This window comes from Bemisia tabaci, chromosome 8 (genome assembly GCF_918797505.1).
Source record: "Bemisia tabaci chromosome 8, PGI_BMITA_v3".
Lineage (NCBI taxonomy): Eukaryota > Metazoa > Arthropoda > Insecta > Hemiptera > Aleyrodidae > Bemisia > Bemisia tabaci.
Genome location: NC_092800.1, coordinates 6,750,255 through 6,775,481, shown reverse-complemented (window position 1 = coordinate 6,775,481; position 25,227 = coordinate 6,750,255). Strand labels below are relative to the sequence as shown.

The window sequence follows — 25,227 nt, the reverse complement described above, 5'->3', positions numbered from 1 at the left end:
TTGTCAATTTGCCGGCTAATATACATGTGACATGCAGTTAAAAGGAAATGAGACATACGCTGTTAACCGATTTCTCACACATGTCTCCTATCAGTTACAGGGACATTTGATAATTTCGAGAAATGATATAGACAAGTATGCATTACATATAAACACTTCGAAAAATTGATATTATTGGCGCGGAAGAGGTGATAAATGCGAGGAAAAAAATATCGTTAAAGCATGCAAGAAAAATGTATTCTACGGTAGAAATGAGCATTTAAGATCAATTTCATATCATCCACACTTAACGAAAAATTATTAGTTCTCCAGGCAATGAATTAACAAAAATAAACAGTTCCGATCATGTGAACCAAGCTCAGTAAACTAATTTTGAGACTACCTACGGGCGACTTTCCCAATGAATGAAGAATGATCCTAAATATTGATTGTATTTATAACGCTCTCCTTCCGTTCAGAGAGGGTTCATCCGGTTTATGCTGAGTACATGCGCTAATTTGCACAGCCATTTCTGATAGAAAACATCTCTATTTTCAGTGAAATAATTCGGTCATCTTGCCAGATGTGTCATCACTGCATTATAGCCCCAAGGTAAATACATTGAAGCAGAGATTCAAAGGCCATTCACGCTGTGTCACAAGCACAACTATGCGGCTTGCCAAAAATCATCCGCATTTCTCCTCAAGAATCGATGATGAAATTTGCAGCAATTAACATTCAAACTGGCATCACTGTGTACTTGTATGCCTGAATCTATTTAAAAGGCATAAATCGCATCGTTCCTCCTCTTGGTGTTAGCTCTAAGCCTCGTTGCCAAGTTGATTATTAATGATCCTGTAAGAAAGCCTGTGCAAAAATTAGGTGAATGAAGTAAAATTGGCAACGTTTTTTTGGCGGGCAAATATTAAGATACGCCAGAAGGCTCCTTGTTCAGAAAACGCTGAGTAGGATTTCTGGTTCTCTCTTGGCAGCTCGCTGTGTATTAGCTCGCGGTATAATCTCGAATTTTATGGTGTAAGTTTAAATTCTTTGTTACGTCGGATCATAATGGCAAGTTATGTTCCGACGCTACAAATTTTCAGTCTTTGTTAAATTTTTACCGTATAGAGGTTATTACCTCATCTACGTATAATATTTATCTTCTCTCTAACCGCTGGCATCATAACATAAATTTAAGGCTTAAATTCATCTACCTAACGAGAAATGTACAATCTTATCTCAATAAAGTGCAGAGTGCAATCAGAGACACAGAAAGTGTCTTCTTCTTTACGATTTGCCGGTTTGCTAAAAGAGAAATTTTCGGGATTTCACTGATCAATGATAATTTTTATTCGCGATTTGACAGAAAGTTCGAAGATAATTGCAGATTGGTTTTTACCGCTATTGATTTTTATTTTTGTCGATCAGTTTGCTTTTGCTCGAATAAATGAGAATTGTACCTACAGATCGGAATTGTTAGGATGTATAAAGTAAAATCATGGCCATTTTCAGATGACGTAGATAGAAAGACACAGAAATGCAGAGAAAACCTTACTATTTAGGATAGTAAAGTTTTTCCGGCCAAGTGACTTAATTCGCCCGTGTGCCACAACTTAAAACGTGTGTGCAATCATCTAACCGAACAATAATCGGGTAAATTTTATATGATGACATGTCAGCAAATTACGTGTTTTGACTGAAAATAGCCTCGTATTTTTGCCTGGTGGATCCAAAATCGTCCTTGGTTTGTCACAGGGCACCCATTTTCCGAAACATTTGATCTTCCCTGTGAGCCAGATTTTAAGGGTAAATTCCGATTTTTCCGTGCAAAATAGAACTGATTGAGAAAAATAAAGGTCATTGAATCAGAAACATGGCTTTGAACCCAGCTCCTAACTTTCCCACAAAATTCGAAGGAGGAGAGGCCATTTTCCGTCAGGCAGCAACCGTCACACTTCACCCACCACGAATGAAATTCCACGTTTGTTGACTGCATCGGCAAATGCGGCACCGCAGAAGACTATTCGCCTTCAATTAGGTGGTCATGCAAAATCACTGTTGCTAGACATGAATAGTCGCATCTGCGCCGTATCCGCGCTGCGTGAGCGATGACGTCATGTTCCGCATTCTGCTCTTCCTTTCTCTGAAATACCCTTCACTATAACCCTTGTGATACCCTATGATACCCCTAGAAGATTCCGTCTTTGAACGGATTCGCCCATGCAAGACTGCGATATTTAAAACAAAGGTATGAAATTGGGCGCTTCAAATGAGGCCCAGGCTCAGGAATAGAAACTTTTATTTAGACACATTGAACAAACGCTAAAAAATCGGGATGCTGTGCATTTAAATCACTGACGTGGAGAGACGTCGCGCCAAAGTACGCTTGGTGGCAGCAAGTTTTGCCGTTATTTAGCGCGCAATTTTTAACGCTTGTTTGCCACTCGTAAGCGAGCTCGTTTCTTGCGACTGAGCCTCAATGAATAGGCATCCCTCGGTTAAAGAGACTGCCGCGCAATAAAATATGTAATATGCTAATTCCGACAGCAATATAGATTCGACGATAGCCTTACAGCGTTGTCGAACGGCTTTTAAAAGGTGATCCGCAAGGTTCGTGATCATGTCGATAACGGTGTGATAGAAATTTAGCCTAGATGTTGTTGGTGATGTGTTGAAAGGAATGAATTTGCTTTGATTTTGTTTTGTCTCTATTGCAATGTTTCAGTTTTTTTTTGTTGTATTTTAATTTTTAGAAAGAACATCAGCCCTATATGTCTGATAGAAAAACTCGAGCTTTTATATCCTACTCTCGTAAGAATATATTGAAACATTATCAAATGAATATCCTCGTCAATTTCTGAAAGAATCCGTTCGAAAATATGCTGGAAAAAACTGAAACGTCGTAGTAATGTCGGGTAATTTTAAAAGCAAAACCTTTTAAGCGTGATAATTTTGTTAATTTTTTATTTCTGAAACTTTATATTTAAGTTGCATCTATTTAATTATAGAATTGTCCAAAAATGTTCATGAAAGTATAAAAATGTCTACATGTAATGAATGTCAGAGAAAAGCTTAGATCTTTTTCCTCCTTAGTCTTTTTACTTTTATCCCCCTCTTTTGATATATGTATTACCCTCCCTCTGTATCGATCTATCTTTATAAAAAAGTTTATGCTGTCGTACTACAAACGGCATGTGTAAAAAATATGATTTGAGAGAAACGAGAAGAGCGTGACGAGGTAGGCAGGGAGGTCGGTCTACCACCCCCCCCCCCACCTCCTCCGTGTTTTGCGCGATATTACTCATCAGAATTCACTTTAGTAATACAATGTAATATTTTGGATATCGGGCCTCAATTTCCCCGCGAAAGAGTGCGGCCCTAGAACTCTGCCGCTCACAGCAAAAATTTGATCTAAAGTATTTGGATTCTCAAAGAAAAATACTCATGACTTTTCTCAAAAATGTATGTTTCATTACGGGAATTTTGGCAACTCCTGAAGGCTCATACGGCGTTTTTTCTCATCACGCGGCAGTATTGCGCCGCATCATAACGGCATATCAAACTTACCATCCAGTGGCGTGGCGTGAATTGCGATGTATCGATTGTTATGCAACTTAAACCTATGGTAAAGAATCGATTATGAAGGTGTTCGCTGCAAACAACCTATTAATCGATCCTTTTCCATAGGTTTAAATGGCTTAAAAATCGATATATCGCAAAGCACGCCACGCAAATGTTACCATCTTGAGATTCGTGTCGAGGATCACACCTGGCAACGCACCCCGTCATTTTTACGGCGCCGTCTGCACAGTGCACAGACAACCCGCCTCGCATCACCGTCAAACGCATAAACTGCGGTTTATCATTCGTCGTCGACCGCCATTCGCCATATACTGTCATCGTTTTTATTGTTTTTCTCGCGACTCAAATCCGGGCCGGAAACGTGGCTTGAATTTCGCCGGAGCGCCACCGCTGATCTCGGCTGCGTTGCCAATTTTGGCGTGAATCAGTCGCACTTCAATGAGAAACGAGGGTAATTATCGAAAATTTTGCGGCATCGCATTCCGACTCCGTCCCCTTTACGAGTGTCGATGGATGATTTGCGGGGAGGCTGCGAAGCGCATGGTTGCAAAGTCGTGCTGAAATCACCGAACCTCAGGTGTTAGAAATATGGATATGTGTGGCGATGCGGCAAATCTCCACGAAGGTGGTTTAGGGGGTTGTTTTATTAAACACGTGTAATCTGCACTTGGCAGCAGCGACTTATCCGTAATCCCGCGTAAATAATAGCAGCCTGGTCGGTAATCTGAGTTGTGTTCTTTATTCATGAATCCGCGGCAAATCACCAATTGCAGTTCACTTGCCGCGAATAAACGCATTTACTTATTGTCTCTGCGAATAGGCCTTCCACGCTGGTGCGATTGGTGGCCGGGAGTCGGTGGAATGATACTAATTCGAATGTTTCGTTTGTTTGAATCGCTCTTTGTACTGCCGTGCTAAGGAAAAACGCCGCATGGACATTCGAGAGTTGCCAAATTTCCTTCGATAAAATTTTTATTTTTGAGGAAAGTTATGAATATTTTTCCGAGAAATTTTCAAGATCTTTAGGTAAAATTGCAAACAAAATACCTGAAAAATTGGAAGAAAAATATTTGCAAATTTTCCCGAAAATTCTTGATTTACCAACGAAAATTTGGCAACGCCTGAAGGCGCATATCGGTGTTTTTTCTTAGCACGGCAGCGTAGGAGTAACACTAGTGAGAGGGAACCCAATAAAATTCAATTATTGAATCTGTGGCAGATGTGGTGTAACTCTGGTGCTAAGGTAGAACGTCGTATGAGCCATCAGGCGTTGCCAATTTCCCCCAACAAATCACGAATTTTTAGGAAAATTTATATTTATTTCTCTTCCAATTACTCAGAAGATTTCCTTCGTAACTTATTGAATTTTTTAGTAATAGAACAGTGCGTGCTGGAAAAAAATATACAATTTTGAGTGGAGGTACGGCACACGGAAAAAACAGGGTAGTCGACACAACCAGCGGCTGGTGAAAAACGCGCCAGCTACCGTGCGGTAGTTACGATAACTACCGCGGTGGAGGTCACAACGAACCCGGTATGTTACATCAACAACCTTGGATGTTGATGCAACTATCGGGTTAGTCGTGACCTCCACCGCGGTAGTCATCGTAACTACCGTACGGTAGCTGGCGCGTTTTTCACCAGCCGCTGTTGTCACTACCGTTTTTTCCGTGCTGTGGACGGCAGTTTTGTCTCCTCGGTGGTTTTATCTGCGTCCAGTCTACGTCTTGACATTTAGAGCAATTTTGTGGAATACGTCGAACTCTGTGCTGAATGTTACAATTTGTTATTATGCTGAAGTTTGGACAAATCCTCACATTTTCTGCTGATCTACGAATTTCAACGGTCAAAACGACAAGACTACACGACCAACAAGAAATGGTGAGTGGAGTTACGGCACTTTCGCTGTGAACGGCAGCGTCTTGGAGTTGCGCGAGGGATATTCGAATTCCACCGGCTGTTTTCACAACTAAAGAAGTGAGTTGAAGACGGGAAAAGTTGAGAAAGTTAACTCCATAGTTAGGCGCGAGGAAGGCGGGGTGAGGTAGTTGGAGTAGAAAAAGGGAAAAATGTTAATTCTTTTTCAAGCTAGACTGTGCAAGCAAGTTAATTAAATAGGGTGGGTGAGCTCTCAATGCTCCCATTCTCATGTTCCCATCCCTTCGGCTTCCGGTCTAATATTTCTTATTAATAGATCCACTGAACAACTTCTTGCGCTGTTTTATTGCGTTTATAAATTAGAAAAAAATACATCCCCCGACGACGCTGTTCCTCATTTTAGTTTGTTTTATGTTCCGGCCGGACGAATGACTCCCTCCGCTTCGCCCGCCTCCTCCTTTTCTTTCTTTCCCTCTTTTCTTTCTCTTTCTTTTTTTAATGTTTCGAAGACTAATAGCGCAACTTTACATCACTTCCTGCTCTATCTCTGATATTACGATGAATAACGTGGCCACCCGCTGTGAAGAGTAGTGTAATTTGTGTCCTGTTTCCCCTCTTTTTTACGGGGTATTTATCATCAAGTGGAGGGAAAAATTGATAAACACTGTGCAGGTCAAAGATAATGGTACAATCACGCAATCAAAGAATTGGTCGCGCTCACACAAGATTTAGCTAACAAACAATTTTGTCGCTTTTCTTTTCCTCTTACTCTTTCTTCTTCTCTTTTCTTACTATTTTGTTTTCTTTTTCAACTTCTTCTTTTCCTTCTTCTGCAGTATTCGGTGGTCGAAAGTATACGGCCCTCAGGAATTTATAATCAGGATATTTATCATCGAGTAGAGGGAAAAATTGACAAACAGTGTGCAGGTCAAAGATATTAGCCCCTACAAGACTGCATGAATACTTCACGCATTGCATCAAACACAAAGTGGTCAGCAGCGGTCGAACGCGAAATGCATAGCGCCTACAAGACTGCATGAATACTTCACGCATTGCGTCAAAAACAGTGCGGTCAGCGCGTCAGAAGTTATTTCTTATTAAACCACATTTATGTTTCTTCTTTCATAATTGTTTTGTTTATTTCTTATAAATGGAAGGCTTTGTCACGCAGAGATATGTTTACGGAACTTAACTTTCGCGCAAAGTTCCGTGAAATTTTGCTTGTAGTGTTAACAGGGCTTTCGCAAAAAAAAAAGTTTTCAACACGAGTAAACGCGTCTTATGCATCCCTCCCCCTCCGGCACGTTCACTTGACGTTTTTATTGATGTTTCAAAACGGATGAGAAGGGGGCGGCAAAATACAGGTGGCCCACGGGCGGCAAGTAGGTGAATGCGGCCCTGCCAATCATCGTGCGTAGTGTAGAATATAGAATTTACACAGTTGTGGTTAAATGACGCCATTATTTAGTATGAGTTATTTCAAGAACCAAGACGTTGTGTAGTTATAGTTTGTTTAATAAATTACTAATTAATTAGTGGTTAAATATTTTAATTAGAAATTCAATAAACAAACAATAACCATACAACGCCTTGATTCTTGAAATAACTCGCACAAGAATATAGAACTTCTGAATTGCCACAATGGAGATTCGAGGTTTAAAACAAAAATAAGATATTTTGAGATACCGTCTTCACGTTACAAGATACGAGTTCAAAGAGGTGCACCTTTATACTGCCGTGCTAAGGAAGAACGCCGTATGAACATTCGATAGTTGCCAAATTTCCTTCAATAAAATTTTTATTTTTGAGGAAAGACATTAACATTTTTCCTAGACATTTTCAGGGACTTTAGGTGAAATTGCGAACAAAATTATCTGAAAAATTGGAAGAAAAATATTACCAAAAAATTCTTGTTTTATCGAAGGAAATTTGGCAACGCCTGAAGGTTCATACGACGTTTTTTCTTAGCACGGCAGTATGTGTCGATACGCGTCTCCCTTTTCCCCCCATAAATTCGTTTCGTAGCTTCTTTCGATTTTGGTTTATATGGAAGACGAATCCATTTTTGCGGTTAGCGAATGTCAGTGAAAGGCTTTCGTTTGATAGCAGTCATTAAGCTTTAAGACTTAACCGTAGCTAAGAAAGCTTTTATTTCGTCATTCGAAAGTTTCAGCCAGTTTTTCCTATTTTGACGGACTTAAGCCGGCCTCGCTCTGATGGTTCTGTGCCGATTTAAGTGCACTCATTTATTTTCATTTCAAGGGGAATGTTTGTTTTCCGCTCCTTAAGTTGCTTCGATTGATTAAGGAAAAGGACATCCACACAAGATGACGGTGATAAAAGTAAAAATAACAAAGAAAACAAGTGGGTCCAACGACCTGAATTGATTTGGAGTCGGTGCCAGGAGGTTTTATAACTAATCTTCATTAAAGGGAAGCTTCAAGCATCAAACGTTTAAGCAGTATATTTGTTAGCAAGTGCATGCTATTACAATAATTGGACCGCTTTTAGCAGGAAGGAACCAAGTCACATCAGCTGTTGCATTCTTTAACTGAGAAATTTAATTCTTTACAAGAGGACGTTTGTGCGGCTTTTTTTTTTGAAAATTTTAAGATATGCTTCGTACCACGTGGAAAATTCACCGAAATGTGCAAACAGATCCGCACAATCGTTTTAAGTAAGAAATTAAACTGTTCAATTACAATTAGCGATAGCTGATGTGGCTTGGTTCCTGTCTGCTTAACACGGTCCAACTGAAGTTGACCAAACGGAACAAACAGGTATTCAAGGAGAATTAAACACTAAGATTCAGAATGGGCGCGTTTTACTTGAAAATAGGCGGTACAAACAACACAAATTTTGTGTTGACTCTAATGGCACACCCAAAAGCAATTTAGTCTTCAAAATATTTCAATTTAATATTTTAAAAACACATTTTTAGGATATGATTGAAACATATTTTTTTAAAGCAAGTTTACAAAACGGCGTTGGCATTCTTATTCTTAGTTTCAGTTAATCTATTTTAATTTTTAAATACATGTTTTTTATATTTGGCTTTAAAAATAAGAAATGTATCAATTCCCTCGTTCTAGAGAAAGATCTGTTGTCTTTAAAATCATTTTAAAAATATAATTTAAGCGTTATTTTGCTTTTAGGGAAGGGGTGTATTTTATACTTTTCTGTTAGGCTCAGCGTGATTTTCTTGCGTTTTCACTTTTAAAAAGTCTACTCAGTTATCTACACTACCGTGGTAAAGAGAAACGCCGTAGAAGCATCCGAATGTTACCTAATTTCCTCTAAGAAAATATTTTTATTTTTGAAGATAGTTATGAATATTTTTCCTTGAAAGGTTCAACTATGTTAGATTAAAGTGCGAACGAAATCGTCTCAAAAATTGAGGAAAAATACTCACAACTTTCCCAAAAAATTGAAATTTGGCAACGCCTCAAGGTTCATACGACGATTTTCCTTAGCACGGCAGTATAACACTTGTGTGCAACAGACCTATTCAAGACGACTCTCAAGTCGATGGTTTATTAAAACGCACAGCTTAACTCGTTCCGGATAGAGGATCACAGGAAATCCTCTCAAAGGAGGTGTAATCGCGGTGAGTGAAACACTTCGCGAATAGTATCCTCATGTCGATGCGAGTAAATCGCGGCAATTATAATTAAATCGCTCCCCTTTTTTCCGCGGCGCTGAAGTCAGTGCACGCCCCGCCGGAATCGATATCATAACTGTCGGAGTTTAATGAGAGTGATAAATATTCCGGGGGAAAAATATCTTCACTCGCTCGGTTACCGCCTCGAGCGAAGAAAAACAATCATTGCCGGGGCGTCCTTCTCGATATATCGATTGATCTGCCATTTAAACCTATGGAAAAGGATCGACAAACAGAATGCTCGCAACGAACACCTTAATAATCGATTTTTTACCATGGCTTCAATTGGGGAGATATCGATGTATTGCAAAGCACGCCTCGAGCAAAGAAAAACAATTACTCCTCCGGTGGCGACTCGCAATATTGAGACATAAATCACTGTCGAAGCTGTGCAAACTTTCTTATCGTCCTAGGAATAAAGATGAGTTTTGATTCTGCTCTTTTTTTCGCCGTGTTCATTAACACCTCTTCCTGCGTTCCGAATTACCCCGTGAATAATGGTACTCTCATTAAGGCCTTCTTAAGACTTCTCGCCCACTGGCGGGCTCATAATTGAAATTGATAGAAAAAACTTGGAGACAAAGGGAAAATGGATCGATCCTATTGGTTGAAGTATGGTTGTTATCGACCATGAGGCATAGGCAATCCCCCCCCCCCCCCCGTTTGCCCGATCAGCCCCTCTCCCGTCCACCCGAAAAAAAGGAGGAAGATAAAGGAAGGAAGGAAGGAAGGAGGAAGGGAGGGAGGGAGGGAGGGAGGTGAGGGAGGAAGGAGTGAGGGAGGAAGGAGGAAGGAAGAGGAAGGAAGGAAGGAAGGAAGGAAGGAAGGAAGGAAGGAAGGAAGGAAGGAGGGAAGGAAACTGAGAAAACAAGAGGGGAGAACGCTTGTAAGTGGTAATTATCCATGACGACATTGATTCAAATTAGATATACTTAAATTTCAAAAATATTCAGGGGTAGCCCCCCCCCCCCACCCCTCGAAGTGTATGCACCCGCCTATGATAAGAGGTAAAATAATGGACTAACTATAAACAAAGCAATAAACTTTGTAAAAATACAAAGGGAAAATGAAGCGATCTTATTGGTCGATATGAATAGTTGTCATCGATTAAAGGGGAAAATGATACCAAAACTTTAGGGTCTCTTGTGGGTTGCAGTTATTTAGTCTACATCTTTTTTGTCCATTGCAACCATCCACTTGCGCCATGCAGGATCACTACATTTTCATGTCCTCCTTGTCTATCGCTTTGTATATAAATTTCAATAATCAGCCTGTTGGTACTTTCACAACGCAATATTAAATAGATCGATAAGGAAAGGAACTAAGTAACAAATTGGGGAAAGATGGTTTAGGAGTAGTTTTGAATTTAACTAGCTGCAATATTTTCTCCGGTGGAAAATTCAAAGTGAAAACATTGTATTTTGAAGTTTTGCAAGAAGAACATTAACGATTATTTAAATTTAAAAGCACCATTAACCATTTTGCCTCCAAAATGAGACTTGATGGGGTTTTTCTTTTTCTTTTCAAACTCAGTCCATGTATTATTGTAAAATCTTTCAGATAACCGATCGTGAAATACGCGATAAAGCCTTGTTCCAACGCCAATTCTTTAATCTAATTTTGACCGTAGATCCCAAAATCGATGTAAAACGCGATGATCGGTGCTTGCTAGCTCGACCGTGTTTTTTTAACTCATTGCTGCAGCTGGAGTCGTAATCCGGAGCCCGGCTGACCAGATCGTCCCGGAATTTCCGGATAATCTTCGGAGTTCCGGTCCGGCGGCCGGAAGTCGCTCGCAAAATCCGGCGCCGTCAAAGCAAGCGGACGGAGAAATCCGCTCGGAACAAGTGGGATCGTCGCGGGTCGCGCGAGCAGGGATTCGAACCCAATTACGAGGCTAATTGGCAGAATGTGTAATCTGGCCGTATCAATCGCGACGAATAAATAAATCAGGAGCGAAATAAATAAACCGGCTTATCGGGGGCTGCGGATAGTCACGTTCGCGCGGATTGCCCCGGGTCTGGGGACCTCGTCAATTTTTGAGTTATTACGAAAATAGTCGTCTGGGGGTCTCTAAATTCCGGATTTTTTCGAGGTGCTTCCAACACGATAGCGAGACCGAATCAAGTCCCGACAACTTTGAAATGGGTGAGTGATGCAGTTTGGTCGGAAAGGTCCTTTGTACATGAAACATTTGGACCGAGTTTAACAGAAAGGAACCAAGCCACATCAGCGATTGCCAAACTTAACCGGGCAATTAAATTTTTTACGAGAGAACGTTTGTGCGGATTCCTTCAAAATTTTTAATGAATTTTCTTCACACTGTGGAGATTTTTCACTGAAATTTGCACGGAAATCCGCGCAATCGTTTTCATGTTAAATATTGAATTGCCCAATTAAATTTGGCAATGGCTGATGTGGCTTGGTTCCTTTCTGTTTAACGCGGTCCATTTGAGAATTTTAACTTTTTTGTTTCCCAGGCCTCCTTTTTTTCCTTTTCCCTTCCTTTTTGAAAGGTTTGAGCCCTTACGGTTAGAACGATCCTCGCTTTACGCGAAGCTCATCAGGAAACACAATGCCCCGATCTAGAGCTGCGTTCCCGTGTTCCGATCGGGAATTCTGCCGTGCTAAGGAGAAACGCCCTATGAACATTCGAGAGTTGCCAAATCTCCCGGATAAAACATGTATTTTTGAGGAAAATTATTCATATTTTCCCTTGAAATTTTCAGATATTTTAGATTAAATCGCGACTTAAATTCTCTGAAAATTTGTAAGCAAAATCTTCATATGCTCCTTGGGAATTTCGTATTTTATCAAAGCGAATTTGGCAACGTCTAAAGGCTCATACGGCGTTTTTCTTTGGGAGGGTAGAATTCGGGTGGGACAAATCCGGCGACAAAATTGAAGCCCGCGCTCGTGATTGCTGAGACAACAAAATTGTGGGGGCGCGCGTCGCGCTCGTAATTGAAACCGCGCTCGCCGCTCGGGGCCCGCGAGCCGCCGCCGCCGCTGCATTTCACGGGGCATTTGTCAAAAAAACAATTAAGCGTACAAAAAGGAAACCCGCCGTCCACTTTCGCGCCGAGACGTGGTCAGTTCCCGCCGTTGCCATATCGTCACCTTCCGGTCAAAGTATCACAAGCGCCATGCGACGTTTTAAAATTTCCACTGTCATTTTATTTTTTTACAGATAAATTGTTCAACGAAGCTGTCCGAAAATTTCACTGAGTTCTCTTTGCACTGCCGATAAAATTCAGTGAAATTTTCAAATAGATTTAACCAACCGTTTCTCTTCAAAAAAATAAAATCGCGGCGGAAATTTTGAAACGTCGCATGGCGCTTGTGATACTTTGGCCGGAAGGTGACGATATCGCGCCGACGCGAATCCACACGGAGTGAAAGACTTCGTTCATGGCGGTTTGCACTTCAGAGAAATTCGAAATTAGATCGGTGATAGCTCAAAGTGTCCAAAAATAAATGTCCAGAGTAAAAATGTCCAAAAATAAATGTCCAGAGTAAAAAATGTCCAATGTAAAAAAAAATTCCATGAGTAGCAATTACCGATGGTATACCACATGGTAGTTCCGGCGCGACCCTGACCCATAGATTTCCTTCAACTTGATAGTCTCTTTCAATTTATACATTGCCTCTCTTTTTCATTTATTTTGTATTTTACTCTTTATCCTATATTATTATGTATTTATCTGACAATAAAGGTCGCAAAAAAAGAGAGTAGCAATTATCTCCATGGATATTGATGTAAAGCTTTCAAGCTCACTTTGTTGTCATTTTGTCAAATCATGTCACTTTTTGGCATTTTTGTTTTTGGCCATATTACCGCTTTTGGACATTCCAGATGTTTGGATATATTTTAGGTACACAAAAAAAAAAAAAAAAAAAAAAAAAAAAAACTCTAGCCGTGGAAGCCGTATTTACGGGCTATATATCAACGTCGATTTATTGCAATATTATCGGATTAAAAATTGCGATAGTTTGTATTTCACCACATTTTGCAAAAAAGTCGCGATTCTATTGACGGTTATTTATTGCAATATTATCGAACCAAAAATCGTAATAAATTTAGACACATTTAGATAAAATTTTGATTCGTCGCACGCGATTTTACGAAGAAGAAATTACGACAAAATCGAGGATAATCGCTCAGAAGTTGATGATCCTAGCGCTTTTATCGTCAAAAAATCGCAATTTCTCCGTTGAAAAGAGCTACTTGGGTTTAATGGTCACGAAATAGTGTTTTTTGTGTTCTTAAAAACGGAAGAGACTAAGTTGATGATCCTATTGATTTTATCGTCAAAAAATCTTGACAAATCACGATTTTTCCGTTGTAAAGAGCTCCTTGGGTGTGACGGTCACGCAATAGTGTTTTTGGTGTTCTTAGAAACAGAGGAGACTAAGTTGATGATCCTATTGATTTCATCGTCAAAAAATCGTGAAAAAATCGTGAAAAAATCGCGATTTTTCCGTTGTAAAGATCTCCTTGGGTGTAACGGTCACGAAATAGTGTTTTTGGTGTTCCTAGAAACGAAGGAGACTAAGCTACGCTTAAAATCTATTATAATCGTAGGAAATTTGGTGAGGATGGAGACCGGGGTGATTAGAATCATTACCGAAACGGTCGGGTCAAAGTTCTCCGCCGCGCCAGGCCGGGGCGGGGACAAAGAGCGAACGAAAACGAAAAATCGCTATGAAATATTTGCTGGCCCAGAAAATCCCTCGCCCCGGCTTTTAGGAGATTTATCTGCCGCGAAAGACCTGCAACGCACTATTAATGGTCCCCGCTTTTGTTTCTCACCGGCACGGTCGTTCTCGAACAAACGCTCGTCGGCAAACGGACATAACTGCATCGCCGGCTGAGCCCTGTCCGGAATGTATATACGTGCGGTTCGAGGTTCATCCAAAAGTTACCTTACGCTTTTCTGGCCGTGCCACCGCCAAAAAGTAGGGTAAGTGTGGGGGTATCTTGATACCTTTTCCGGGTGAGAGTAGCGATAAAAGAAGGCGGTCGACTAACGATTCAGGGAAAACAACGTAAGTTTGAGACTATTCTTGCGGTTGTGTCAAACGGTTGGTTGTGAAGATTCGTGTTATCTTTTGTGTTTGTTCGATTATCAGTGGAAATGATTCTGCCGGCGACGAGTTTAGCAGAAAGGAACCAAACCACATCATCTACTGCCAAATTTAAGTAGACAGTTTAATTTTTTTACGAGAGAACGTTTCTGCGGATTCCTTTGGAAATTTTGAGGAATTTTCTTCGTACTAAGCAGAAAATTCACTGAAACTTGCACTAAAATCGCCAAAATCGTTTTCATGTAAATAAGTAAATGTCCAATTTAATTTGGCAATGACTGATGTGGCTTTGTTTCTTTCCGCTTAGTGCGATCCATTTAGCGGTTTAGTAATTACGCCCTGATTAATTGTAAATGGGCGGCATGAGACATGAAATGAGGGGGTGCAATTTTCTGTAGGACCTTTAGGGGTTGAATGTCGCAGAGCTTCCGGAGGCGCTATTACAGTTAAAAATAGTATCTAGTAATTACGTTCCTTTTCCATAAATGGTTTTAAAAAAATCAATCCTTTCTACAGACAACCAAGTCTGAAAAATAAGGAAAAGAATTTTCAGTATAATTCTTACCTAATACAATATGAGTAATATTAAGTACATATCATCAAGACTATAAGCTTTAAATTTTCATTTTTTTTTTGTCACAGGGCGTTCTAACATTCAACTATATCGGCCAATTTTCATTATATTTGTGGTCGACAGGTCGACAGGTGATAGCCCCCAGATGAGCTTGCTTTATTCAATTTTTGGAAGTATGACCCAGGTTTTATTATTACGTGATAGAGTTGTGAATTCTGTCATTTAAACATTTTCAATGTTCATTTTATATCACAGTTTGTCCTAAAGATCTGCCGGGTCGATATTCATGATTTTTCGGGCTGTCGATACGAGAAAGTTCCTATATGAGCCCGCTCTCTTAGATTATATCACGGAGGCCCGTGAGGTGTCCTCTAAGGGTTGGGCCGCATAGAGGTAAGAGAGTGTACCCCTTATGATACCAAATCGACCGCTCAGACGACGCTTCTATAAAATTTAATAAACTTGCAGTTACTACAAAATGGACGTATTTCTGCCAAACGAAATTATGTACATTCAGACATGAGCCCTAAGACCCATGAGAATATATGCATGACAGAGCTCACGTCATAATACGCATAGTTTCGTTTGACAGAGATACGTCCAAATAAAGCTCATCAGGAAAATTACCAATATTGCGGGATTTTCTGGAAGGAAACGTCTTTTTGTGGTCTTTTTTTAACCCTGCTGCTATCGGTTAACTTTTCTCTGTAATAGATGAGAACAATAGAATGTGTTCTTGACAAATCAGCCACTGTAGTGCGATTAACGCATGAAAACTCACAAAAGTAATCAATTTTGCCGTGGGTAGGCACAAAACGCTGTGAGGAAAATGTGAAAAGCGGAAATCAAAATTTCGCTATGTCGAAGAAGAAGAACTGTCAAACGGGAAAGCAAAACGCCGGCGTTTTTGTGCATTTTATTCCTCGGAGAAGAATTAAATACCAACACTAATTGAATTTCAAGTTAAACGTAAAAAGATATACTGCAAGTAGTTTTGACCCTTAATGGGCGAAATTTAGCAGTGTACACAAGGGTAAAATGCGCCGTAGAATAAATCTAAAACTTGCCGCCTCGAATATTTACGAGGTCGTGAAGCCTCGTGCTAAATAAAAAAAAGTCGACAAAAAGAGGGGAAAGCGCGAGAAAAGGTAAATAAAATCAAGTGCGAAGATTTGCAGCGGTATTTATTTAAATGCCGTCAAAAGCAAATATTTTTTCCCTACAGCCGTGAACTCATGAGCCGGGGAAGACTCAGGAATCCGCTCTCGAGAAGCACTCGGACAAGATCCGATTTTTATTTATGGAGAAAATTTAATCACGAGATCAAGGCACCGCGGTTGCGAAATGGTGCTCGTTTTCTGAAGATTCCCGTGACGAAACGAGCGACAATGGGGGGTTTTTCAGCTGATTTGCCTACACCGCGGAAGTCAACGGTGGAACGGTTAATAGCGTTCTTACCTCCGCTGGTGGAATAAAGTTTTCTTAGGTGAAGCTGACTCTCTGTGTCTTAAAAGCTCGGGCTAAATGGCATAACTTAGCAAAGGGAAAATAGCATTGGCGATGCCTCAGATTTATGAAATTTGTCACCTTATATTGATCGCCTTTTCATCTATTCTATGTCTCTTTTTCTTACATTCTTTCTTTCTTTTCCTTTTCTTTTTCTTTTTCCTTTTATATTTTTATCTTTTTTTTCTGAAAAACTGTATTACATTACAGTATTCCTTAAACACGATAAACGATACATATTGCTAAACAAATTTTACAAATTACAAATGTATAACACTCTTATAAGTTATATTATTCTGTTCTCAAAGGAGGCTAATGCTAATGACGGAAAGGCTCATAAAATATCGTTTGAAATTCGACAACCCTGGAAATCAGGAACTCACTGGAACATACGTCTCGTTATCGTTTACATCGAATGGTCCATGTGCTGTAGTTGTAACGTACGAGTTCCGTGCCGCAGTGTACCCACGCGACGCGCGCGGCGCGGCACGGCGCTCTCAAAACCCCTTCAATTGAATGGTATGCAACCTAGCGCTACACTCATGCTCGAATAGTTGCATGACCCAACTTGACCCAAGTGAGCTGCGCTCAGCGAAGAAAAATCTGACGACTGCGACTATAGAATACGATAAATTGTACCCGTGTTGTTCACAGTAATGGCTGTAATACGAACTTTATTTTTATGAGGAAAATTCTCAGTGTCAACTTTTAATCAAATTTATTCAAGAGTCATCTTAATACCCTAATTTCAAATTTGGATGAAGGGGGAGTATCGATAGGGGACATTTAGGCCCATCCTATCTAAATTTCCTCAAGTTTACGATTTTTTGTTCATTAAAGGTCTGTACTTTACGGAATACATCATGATTAAGACACTAAGACGATTATTAAGACGGGTCTAAAATGGGTCTGGACGCTAACTGTGGCAGAAAATGCGGATTTTTCGGCATTCGACCAAAAATCCGCATGATCCACATTTTATGCAAAAATCGGTCTTCCGACCGATGTTTAGGTCACTATTAGACCCGTAAAGAGACCGAAAATGACCAAATCATGTTGCATTCTTTAAGATGTGAACCTCCAATGAACAAAAAATCGCACAGTTAAGGGGATTCAGGACGGGCCCAATACGGCCCGTATCGAAACCTCTCCTTTGTATTGTTCAGGGTAAAATAGAATAAACCAAGAGAGATCAAGATGCATCCTAAGAAACTACGCTAAGTGTTGTGCAGTCGGGATGAATCTAGCGATTCAACTGGATACATTGAGTACGAGAACGCGGTGTTCATGTTTAGAATTCAGTGGCAAACAAAACCTAGGATTCTTCGATCTGGTTCTTTTGCGATAATCGATTCATCTGCCTTTTAAATCTATGTAAAAGGATCGATAAACAAGGTGTTCGCAACGAACACCTGAATGATCGATTCTTCATGATAGCTTCAAATGGAGAAATATCGATCATCGCAGTGGCGTGGCGTGCTTTGCGATATATCGATAGATTTGCCATTTAAATTTATGGAAAAGGATCGATTATCAAGGTGTTCGCAACGAACACCTTGATAATCGATTTTTACTAGAGCTTCAAATGGAGAAATATCGATAATCGATCCTTCACGCCACGCCACTGCGATCATCGATCATCTCGCTACTGGTTGGATTCCGTTTTTTCTAGAGTTCAGGAGTTCAGGCGACTTTTTCAGTATTTCGGTTAATTAACATTCCGTATTTTCGGCTCTGTTGCAGGTATTGTGGATTTGTGGACGAGCAAATCTACAGGTTGCGCTTGTCCGTACAACAAAACCGGGAATGATTGCGCCTGCTGCACGGATGGAGGTTGTCACTGCGGTCTCGCCGCACCCAACCGCTGCGCCCAGTGCGGCATCCAACAGTACTGCACCAATAGTAAGTTTAACTTTTACATGTTCCCTCACGTTCACCGAAAAAAAGCAAAGGTCATTAATATTCTGGGTGTAAGGAAAGTGTGCGAGAACTCACAAAATGCTAAATTACGCGCTACGGCAGTTAGTTTTACATCTTGGCATTGCTAAAGTAACTGCTGTAGCTGATAATTCAGCATTTTGAATATTCTTGCACACTTTTTTTTACGTCCAGAATGTTAAATCAACTTCAATTTTTTTTTCAGTATTGTCAAAATGAGCCGTGGTGATTCTCGTAAATTGGTAACACGGGTTTTGCGACCCGTTGCAAGTTTTCTTGACGATATCTAAAGTCGGCAAACACGCATTTCGGCGCGGTTTCAAAATCTGTGTTGTTTCATTTTTTGAAAGAAAATGAATGAACTTCATAGATCATAAAATTTTTCAAAAATACTGTATGTGCATATACTGGAAAAGAATCCGTGAGAATTTCAGAATATGGAGGTTCATTCTTTTTCTTAAACTTATTTTTCTTGATTGTTTTTTTAAACTTGTGAATAAATGTGACCAATGTTGATAAAGTTTGAGATCATGTATCTCCATCTGCGACGTTGTAGACTTCCAGTCATACTTAATTGTTTCCGTGGAAAACTAATCCACGTAATTTTTTGAAAACTTCCTGGATTTTTTTCTCTGTTAAAAAAAATATTATTCTTAAATTTCAAGCTATAAAGTTGACTTGTTCCTCTTCGAAAAAATAAACTATGAGCGGAGATTTATAAACACCGCAATGGAGATACGCGATTTTGCACTTTAATCATCGATACGATACCGATTTTTATTGTAAATATCACGAAAAGTTAGCGCGATTATTTCCTTTCTTTCAAGTACACTAGCACAATTACCATCATTTACACCACAATACCCATCTTTAGCTCATATTATTCTTTTATCAGTCGTTACTTGAGTTTATCAGAAATTCTATTTCGATGGCTAAAATTGAAAAATATGAATCTTCTTTGGAGCGCATTTCAAAACCTCCAATCGTTTAATAAAGAAAAACTAAGTATCTCCTCACAATCTTTTGGGAATATTTTAGAACCAGTGTAGACAATTTTAAAAAAAAAATTCCAAAAGAAAACTATTGGTGGGTTTTCTTATTGATTATCAAACTTTAGCGATTATTTGGGACGTCATAATTAATTATTGGAGATAAGCATTTCTCGGACTTCGCCTATGGTTTGATCATGAAAGTGTGGAGAGCCTTACGCATCCGAAATTTATTTTTTCCGAGAAAATACTCTGTTTCCATTTGCTCGGCGAGAAATAATAAAGTGTATACATAAAAGCGTCGTCAATTCTCAATACAACTATATAAGAAAAGAATGAAGCGAAGACAGAAGGCGCTGAGCGCCTACCAAGCGAATCGAGTCTTTAGCCCTTGCTTTATTTATTCGACACGAGTAAATACTCACTCGTAGGAATCCCAAACCTTGTTTGCTCTACTTAAAAGGAAATGTTTATTTTTCATTCAAACTTCAGTTGCAGTGGTCAGAACCGTAGAGAATTGTTTGGACATGCGCTGGAAATTGTGAGCGGGACCTATTCTTTTTGTTGGCTTTTGTCAGTTGGTTTTGTCTTCGCTTCCTTTGAGTAACCAGACATTTTCTCGGAAGGCAAAGGGATGAAAAAGTATTAAAACACACGGCACCACTGTGTACTGTTGCAGTAATAGCCATTTGCTCCAATTTTTGATAAAATATACTTCATACATATCATAATAATTGCATTAGAACTGGAAATAGACCGCAATTTAAATGCTTAGTAAATGCCTCATCAATTTGTATCGTGGAACTCAGAATAAAATGCTCGTTCAAAATCGCTAAGTCGTAATAGAGCAACACAGGATCCCATAAAACCGATATTTTTTGAACCACGAGTGAGCTAGGACTTTGCAATGTGCTATGTTAAAACTTAAGTTTCTCTCGTTGTATATTCATTGATTTATAAACTGTAAAGTTTTGGACTTAAACGGTGTAAGTCGTAACTGGAACATACTATACAAAATGAGAGATGTCCTAGAAACTAAGAATAAACGATACAATAACACACAGCCAATTTCCCCCGAAATAATGCCCTCAGGCGGTCCTAGAGTCTTATTAAGTTAAGTTTCACTAATTAAGTATTACCTTTATGCATCTTTTGAATAATTATATCAACATATAAATCTAAATAACTTAATAAATAAATTTTAAAAAAAAACGGTGTAGATGAGTGATGCTTTTGTAATAGGTATTTCATTTGCGTGTAATTCAATTCTGTTCCAGTGTGTAATGTGACGATTGATGCATCCACAATTGCTGCTCAATCGAACAAAACTTACGGTCAGATCAAGTCTCCCTCTCTGGAAGGACCCGGAACCTGCTGGTATCTTTTGCGACCTGATCTTGGACAGAGGGTCGAGATCCAAGTGCATCGTATTCTAAACATCGGGCGATTCAATGGCACCGGGTAAGACATTCTACAATCCGAATCGCTGTTACCTAATTTGCCGCGCTAAGGAAAACCGCCGTAAAAGCCTCCAGGAATTGCCAATTCGCACTAAGTAATAAAGCAGTCATTTTAGAGGGAAGATATCAATTTTCTTGAAATTTTCGCATACTTTAAATCGAAATGCGAGGAAAATTCTCTGAAAAATTGGAAGGAAAATATCCAACAGTTTCCTTGAGAATTCGTATTTTATCGGAAGAAATTTAGCAAAGCCTGAAGGTTCATAATGCGTTTTTCCTTAGCGCACGACAGTAATGATTTACTATTTTTTTTATTTATTGATGGAATCGCACAGATACCATGTGATTCCCCTCAGTTCACTATATTTGTAACTATGTATCGAAAGTATCGATGACAATCTTTGAACATGCTCTTAAGAATCATAACATTCTGTTCTCATGCTGTTGAATATTAGATTAAGTCACTTTAGCCCCAATTTTGAGTCAAATTCGACTATATTTTGGTTCACTTCACTCTAGTTGACTGTAAAATACCATAGACGCATGTGAGTTGGAGTCACATTTCACTCGGTTTATTCTGAACCAGAATAAAATTATTTTTGACGATGAAATAGACAACCGCGATGACTTCAAAGAAATACCTTTGAAAACTATCAAAAACTGAGCGTTTTAATTTTTGACAATATTTTAGATAATATGGAATTTCTGCGAGCGATCTGCTCTCAAAAAGAAAGTCTAATCGGACCATAAGAGGGAGGGTACTGATGAGATGAAGTATTAACCCCATCTTTGGATCGAAAACGGTCTCACCCTGGATTTCTGTGCTTTCAGCTTTTCTTGATGGAGTGAATTTTATGCTCAATTAAAATCGTTCATTAATAGTTCAGTTTGAAAATAGTTAAATAGCTCATTTTAGCCATGGAAGCCTTCCAGTCAATTATGATGCCGCAAACATGAGTCTAAAAGCCATAATTTGTCATGGTTTTGCTTACTTTAAGTCGTATTCTGACTAGCAATCTCATAAGTTACATATCGACGGTGAAACTACCAAACCACGTATCTCGGTTTGCGACGTCGCAGACTTCCTGTCATACTTTATTTTTTAAATGAAAAACTACTTAACATCCAGTCTTGAAAATTTCTGTGATTTTTCCTCTTTGTGCGGAGAAAATTCCGTGAAAATTTCAAGGAATGATATTGATTTGGTCTACTTCAAAAAAATAAAATGTGAGCGTAGATTTTTAAACGCCGCAAACGAGATACGTGGTTTGGTAGTTTCACCGTCGATATGTAGCATTCTACCGTGCTAAGGAAGAACGCCGTATGAACTTTTGAGGGTTGCCAAATTTCATTAGATAAAACATGTATTTTTGAAGAAACTTTTGTATATTTTTCCTTGAAATTTTCAGATATTTCAGATCAAATACCAAACAAAATTGTCTGAAAATTTTGAAGAAAAATATCCATAATTTTCTCAGTAAAGCCGTTTTTCATTTAAGGAGGTAAGACAACGCCTGGAGGCTCATACGACGTTCTTCCTTAGCACGGCAGCATTAGGCTGCGACTTGTTACTTTATATCATGGGGATAAATAAAATTGACTTTGCTCTCTACCATGTCAAATGATCGTGGTGAGACGCAAGAAAAAAATGTCGCCCAGTGCAGTGAAAATTTACTAAGGACGGTTGCCAGACTGTGCTGCTAAGTTGGTAACCTCAGCCAAGAGTGCTGAATCACGGTCTACGGCTCAGCGTATTTTCTTGGTTTTTGTACGTCCATGAACCTAATTTTCGTGGGTTATCGAACCACAGGTCTTTCCATCACAACGCGTGTGTTGAGCATGGTGTGCGTCTCATGAGAAAAGATAAAGACCAACTAGGTCAACGTTTCTTTACGGTTGTAGTTGCCACTTTTGCCGTGCCTGAACGATCCGAACATGTGAGAAGAATTGGGCGAGAATTCCGCCCATTCTTGCCCTAAACAACAACATCCTTAACCAACGCACTAGAATAAGTTCGCTCGTAAAAACCACGAGACACAAATGAATTGATCGATCCTGAAGTCAAATAAACGACTTATTCGAGGATGTTCGTAAGTGCGGCGCAATTCTCATAGCACCCACGTCCTTTTTCAAATAAGCCCTCGAAATTGCCTGGAGACCCGCCCACAGGGCACTCAGCCCGACTCCGGACTCATCTCTCCGTCGGTCCGTCTCTCGCCAGACATGACGTGCGCTTTTAAGAAGAGATACGCCGAAGAAGGAGCATACAGCATGCCAAAAGGAATAAAAAATTAATAATAAGAGTGTTTCACTGGGCCCCGTTCAGTCATTTTTGTGAAGCGGGGCTCAAAGGATATTGGCAAGGTTCCATGAGCCGAGAGGGGCACGGGAAATATAGATTGAAATGGTGACCGCCCTCCTGTGAGCGATTAAGTGCTCTGCTCCTAATACCATTCCTAGACTGGAAACAATAGAAAGCAGGGTTGCCATTCAGGTTTTAGGGTAGGTACAGAGTTTTGAGAAATATCATATTCTAAACTGCCTTGCTAAGAGGAAACACCATATGAGCCTTCAGGCGTTGCCGAATTTCCTTTGATAAAACACGAATTTTCTAGTGAACTTATGAATATTTTTCTTCAAATTTTTCAGATAATTTTGATCGCAGTGTCATCTAAAGCTGCTGAAACTTTTAAAGCAAAATTTTCATAAATTTCCTACGAAATGCAAATTTCATCGTAGGAAATTTGGCAACTCTCAAATGCTCCTACGGTGATCTTCCGCAGCACGACAGTATAGCTTTCAAATTTGGACGTATTTCTGTTAAGCGGAACCAAAGACGAATTGAAAATATGGGGTTTGCTGTAGGAAACTGGATAAAAAGTAATGTAAAAGTGGGCGAGAGTACCTTCGGGGAAATGGAAAAGCAGAACTCTACATTCTACCAAACGGAACTAAGCGCCAGCTGTATGCGGCATACACAGTCTTCTTGTTCGGTTCACTCACAATCTCGAAGACAAAATTCATCAATTTTGAGACACCTGTAAATTCTCCACTTACGATTCATGACCGAACTCTTTTTCTCGTATTGAAAAAAGTCTCATCGGTAAAAGTTCTTCATCATTCTCACCCTGTTTTCTTCCTTCCATCTTATTCCTCATGCAACCGTGATTATGGAGCAAAGGATTTCCTCTCCCAGAAAAAAATGCTGAAAACCCTCAATCGGACACGCTCAGCAAAAATAAAACGGTGCGACGGGAGTATCGCACCCCCGTGGCGTGGCGCGCTTTGCGATACATCGATTGATCTGTCATTTAAACCCGCAGAAAATGATCGATAAACAGGGTGTTCGCCAAAAACATCTTAACAATCGATTCTTTACCATAGCTTCAAATGGAGAAATATCGATAATCGAATATCCACTGAACCCGTGCGTGACGTGTCCGCGATCCGACAGTAACAAGGGTGAGCATGCTAACAACGGGTGCTCCGACAGGAAATGCATAACTTTCGCCTCTTTGATAAATAAAAACTGTTTGATCAAAGTTTGACCCTCCTCGCAGCTGGGGAACAGGACTGCCGTGCTAAGTAAGAACGCCGTATGAGCATTCGAGAGTTGCCAAATTTCCCTTGATGAAACATGTATTTTTGACGACATTCACCGCACATTTTTCTTTTAAATTTTAAGATATTTTAGATTAAAGTGCGTGCGATATTTTCCAAGAATTTTGGGGAGAAATATTCACAAATTCCCCGGTAATTTCGGTTTTCTATCGAGGAAAACCTGGCGACGTCACAAGGCTCATACGGCGTTCTTCCTTACAGCACGGGAAACTTCGAGCTCCCGATTCGAACGGGGAAGAAATAATATCCGGCCGGATGATACCGCGGCGGATCGCTTTCCCGCCTTTGATGTCGGGGACACGGCCGTCGTCCTCAACCACGCCTACGTGTTTTCCGACCGTCACTGTCGAATCCAACGGAGACTCAGACCCCCATTTCGGTAAACATTGATTACAAAAGCGTATTATTTTATTGCAAAATTCGGCAAACTTTCGAATAGCGATCTCAAGCTCACCTGTCAGGTAAGTCGAATATCGACGATGAAATGGGTCATTAGACAAGGTCTAAACTACAATGGCGTGGCGTGCTTTGCGATATATCGATTGATCTGTCATTTAAACCTATGGAAAAGAATCGATCAACGGGGTGTTCACGACGAACACCTTAATAATCGATTCTTTACCATAGGTTTAAATGGGGAAATATCGATAATCGATCATTCACGCCTCGCCACTGCTGAACTACAAGAGAAAACCACAAATTATCTCTTCAAAATTTTACGTAGAAGACGAAAACTACAAAAACCCTCAAAAACATTTTTCGGGCAAAAAATCCGGTCGAGGAAATTGACGTGTCACTTCCTTTTAATCAAGTATAAGATAGGCAAAAACCTTTGATGAATTCCCAAGGTCCACTAAGACTAATAATCATCAAAAAGTTCCAAAAACTTACTCGAAAGGAAAAAAATAAAATGAAAAATAAATCCCTTGCCAAAAATAAATAAAAAACCGA

General features: G+C 39.8%; 1 protein-coding gene across 1 annotated transcript in view; it reads left to right on the top strand.

Annotated features, from left to right (window-relative positions):
* Nucleotides 1-25,227, top strand: part of LOC140225303 (uncharacterized) — a gene marked incomplete in the record, with an annotated part of 187,734 nt that overhangs the window by 128,172 nt on the left and 34,335 nt on the right. Inside the window, 2 exon segments of the mRNA XM_072303742.1 lie at nt 18,012-18,170; nt 20,473-20,656. Of these exon segments, the coding sequence (XP_072159843.1) occupies nt 18,012-18,170; nt 20,473-20,656 (343 nt within the window).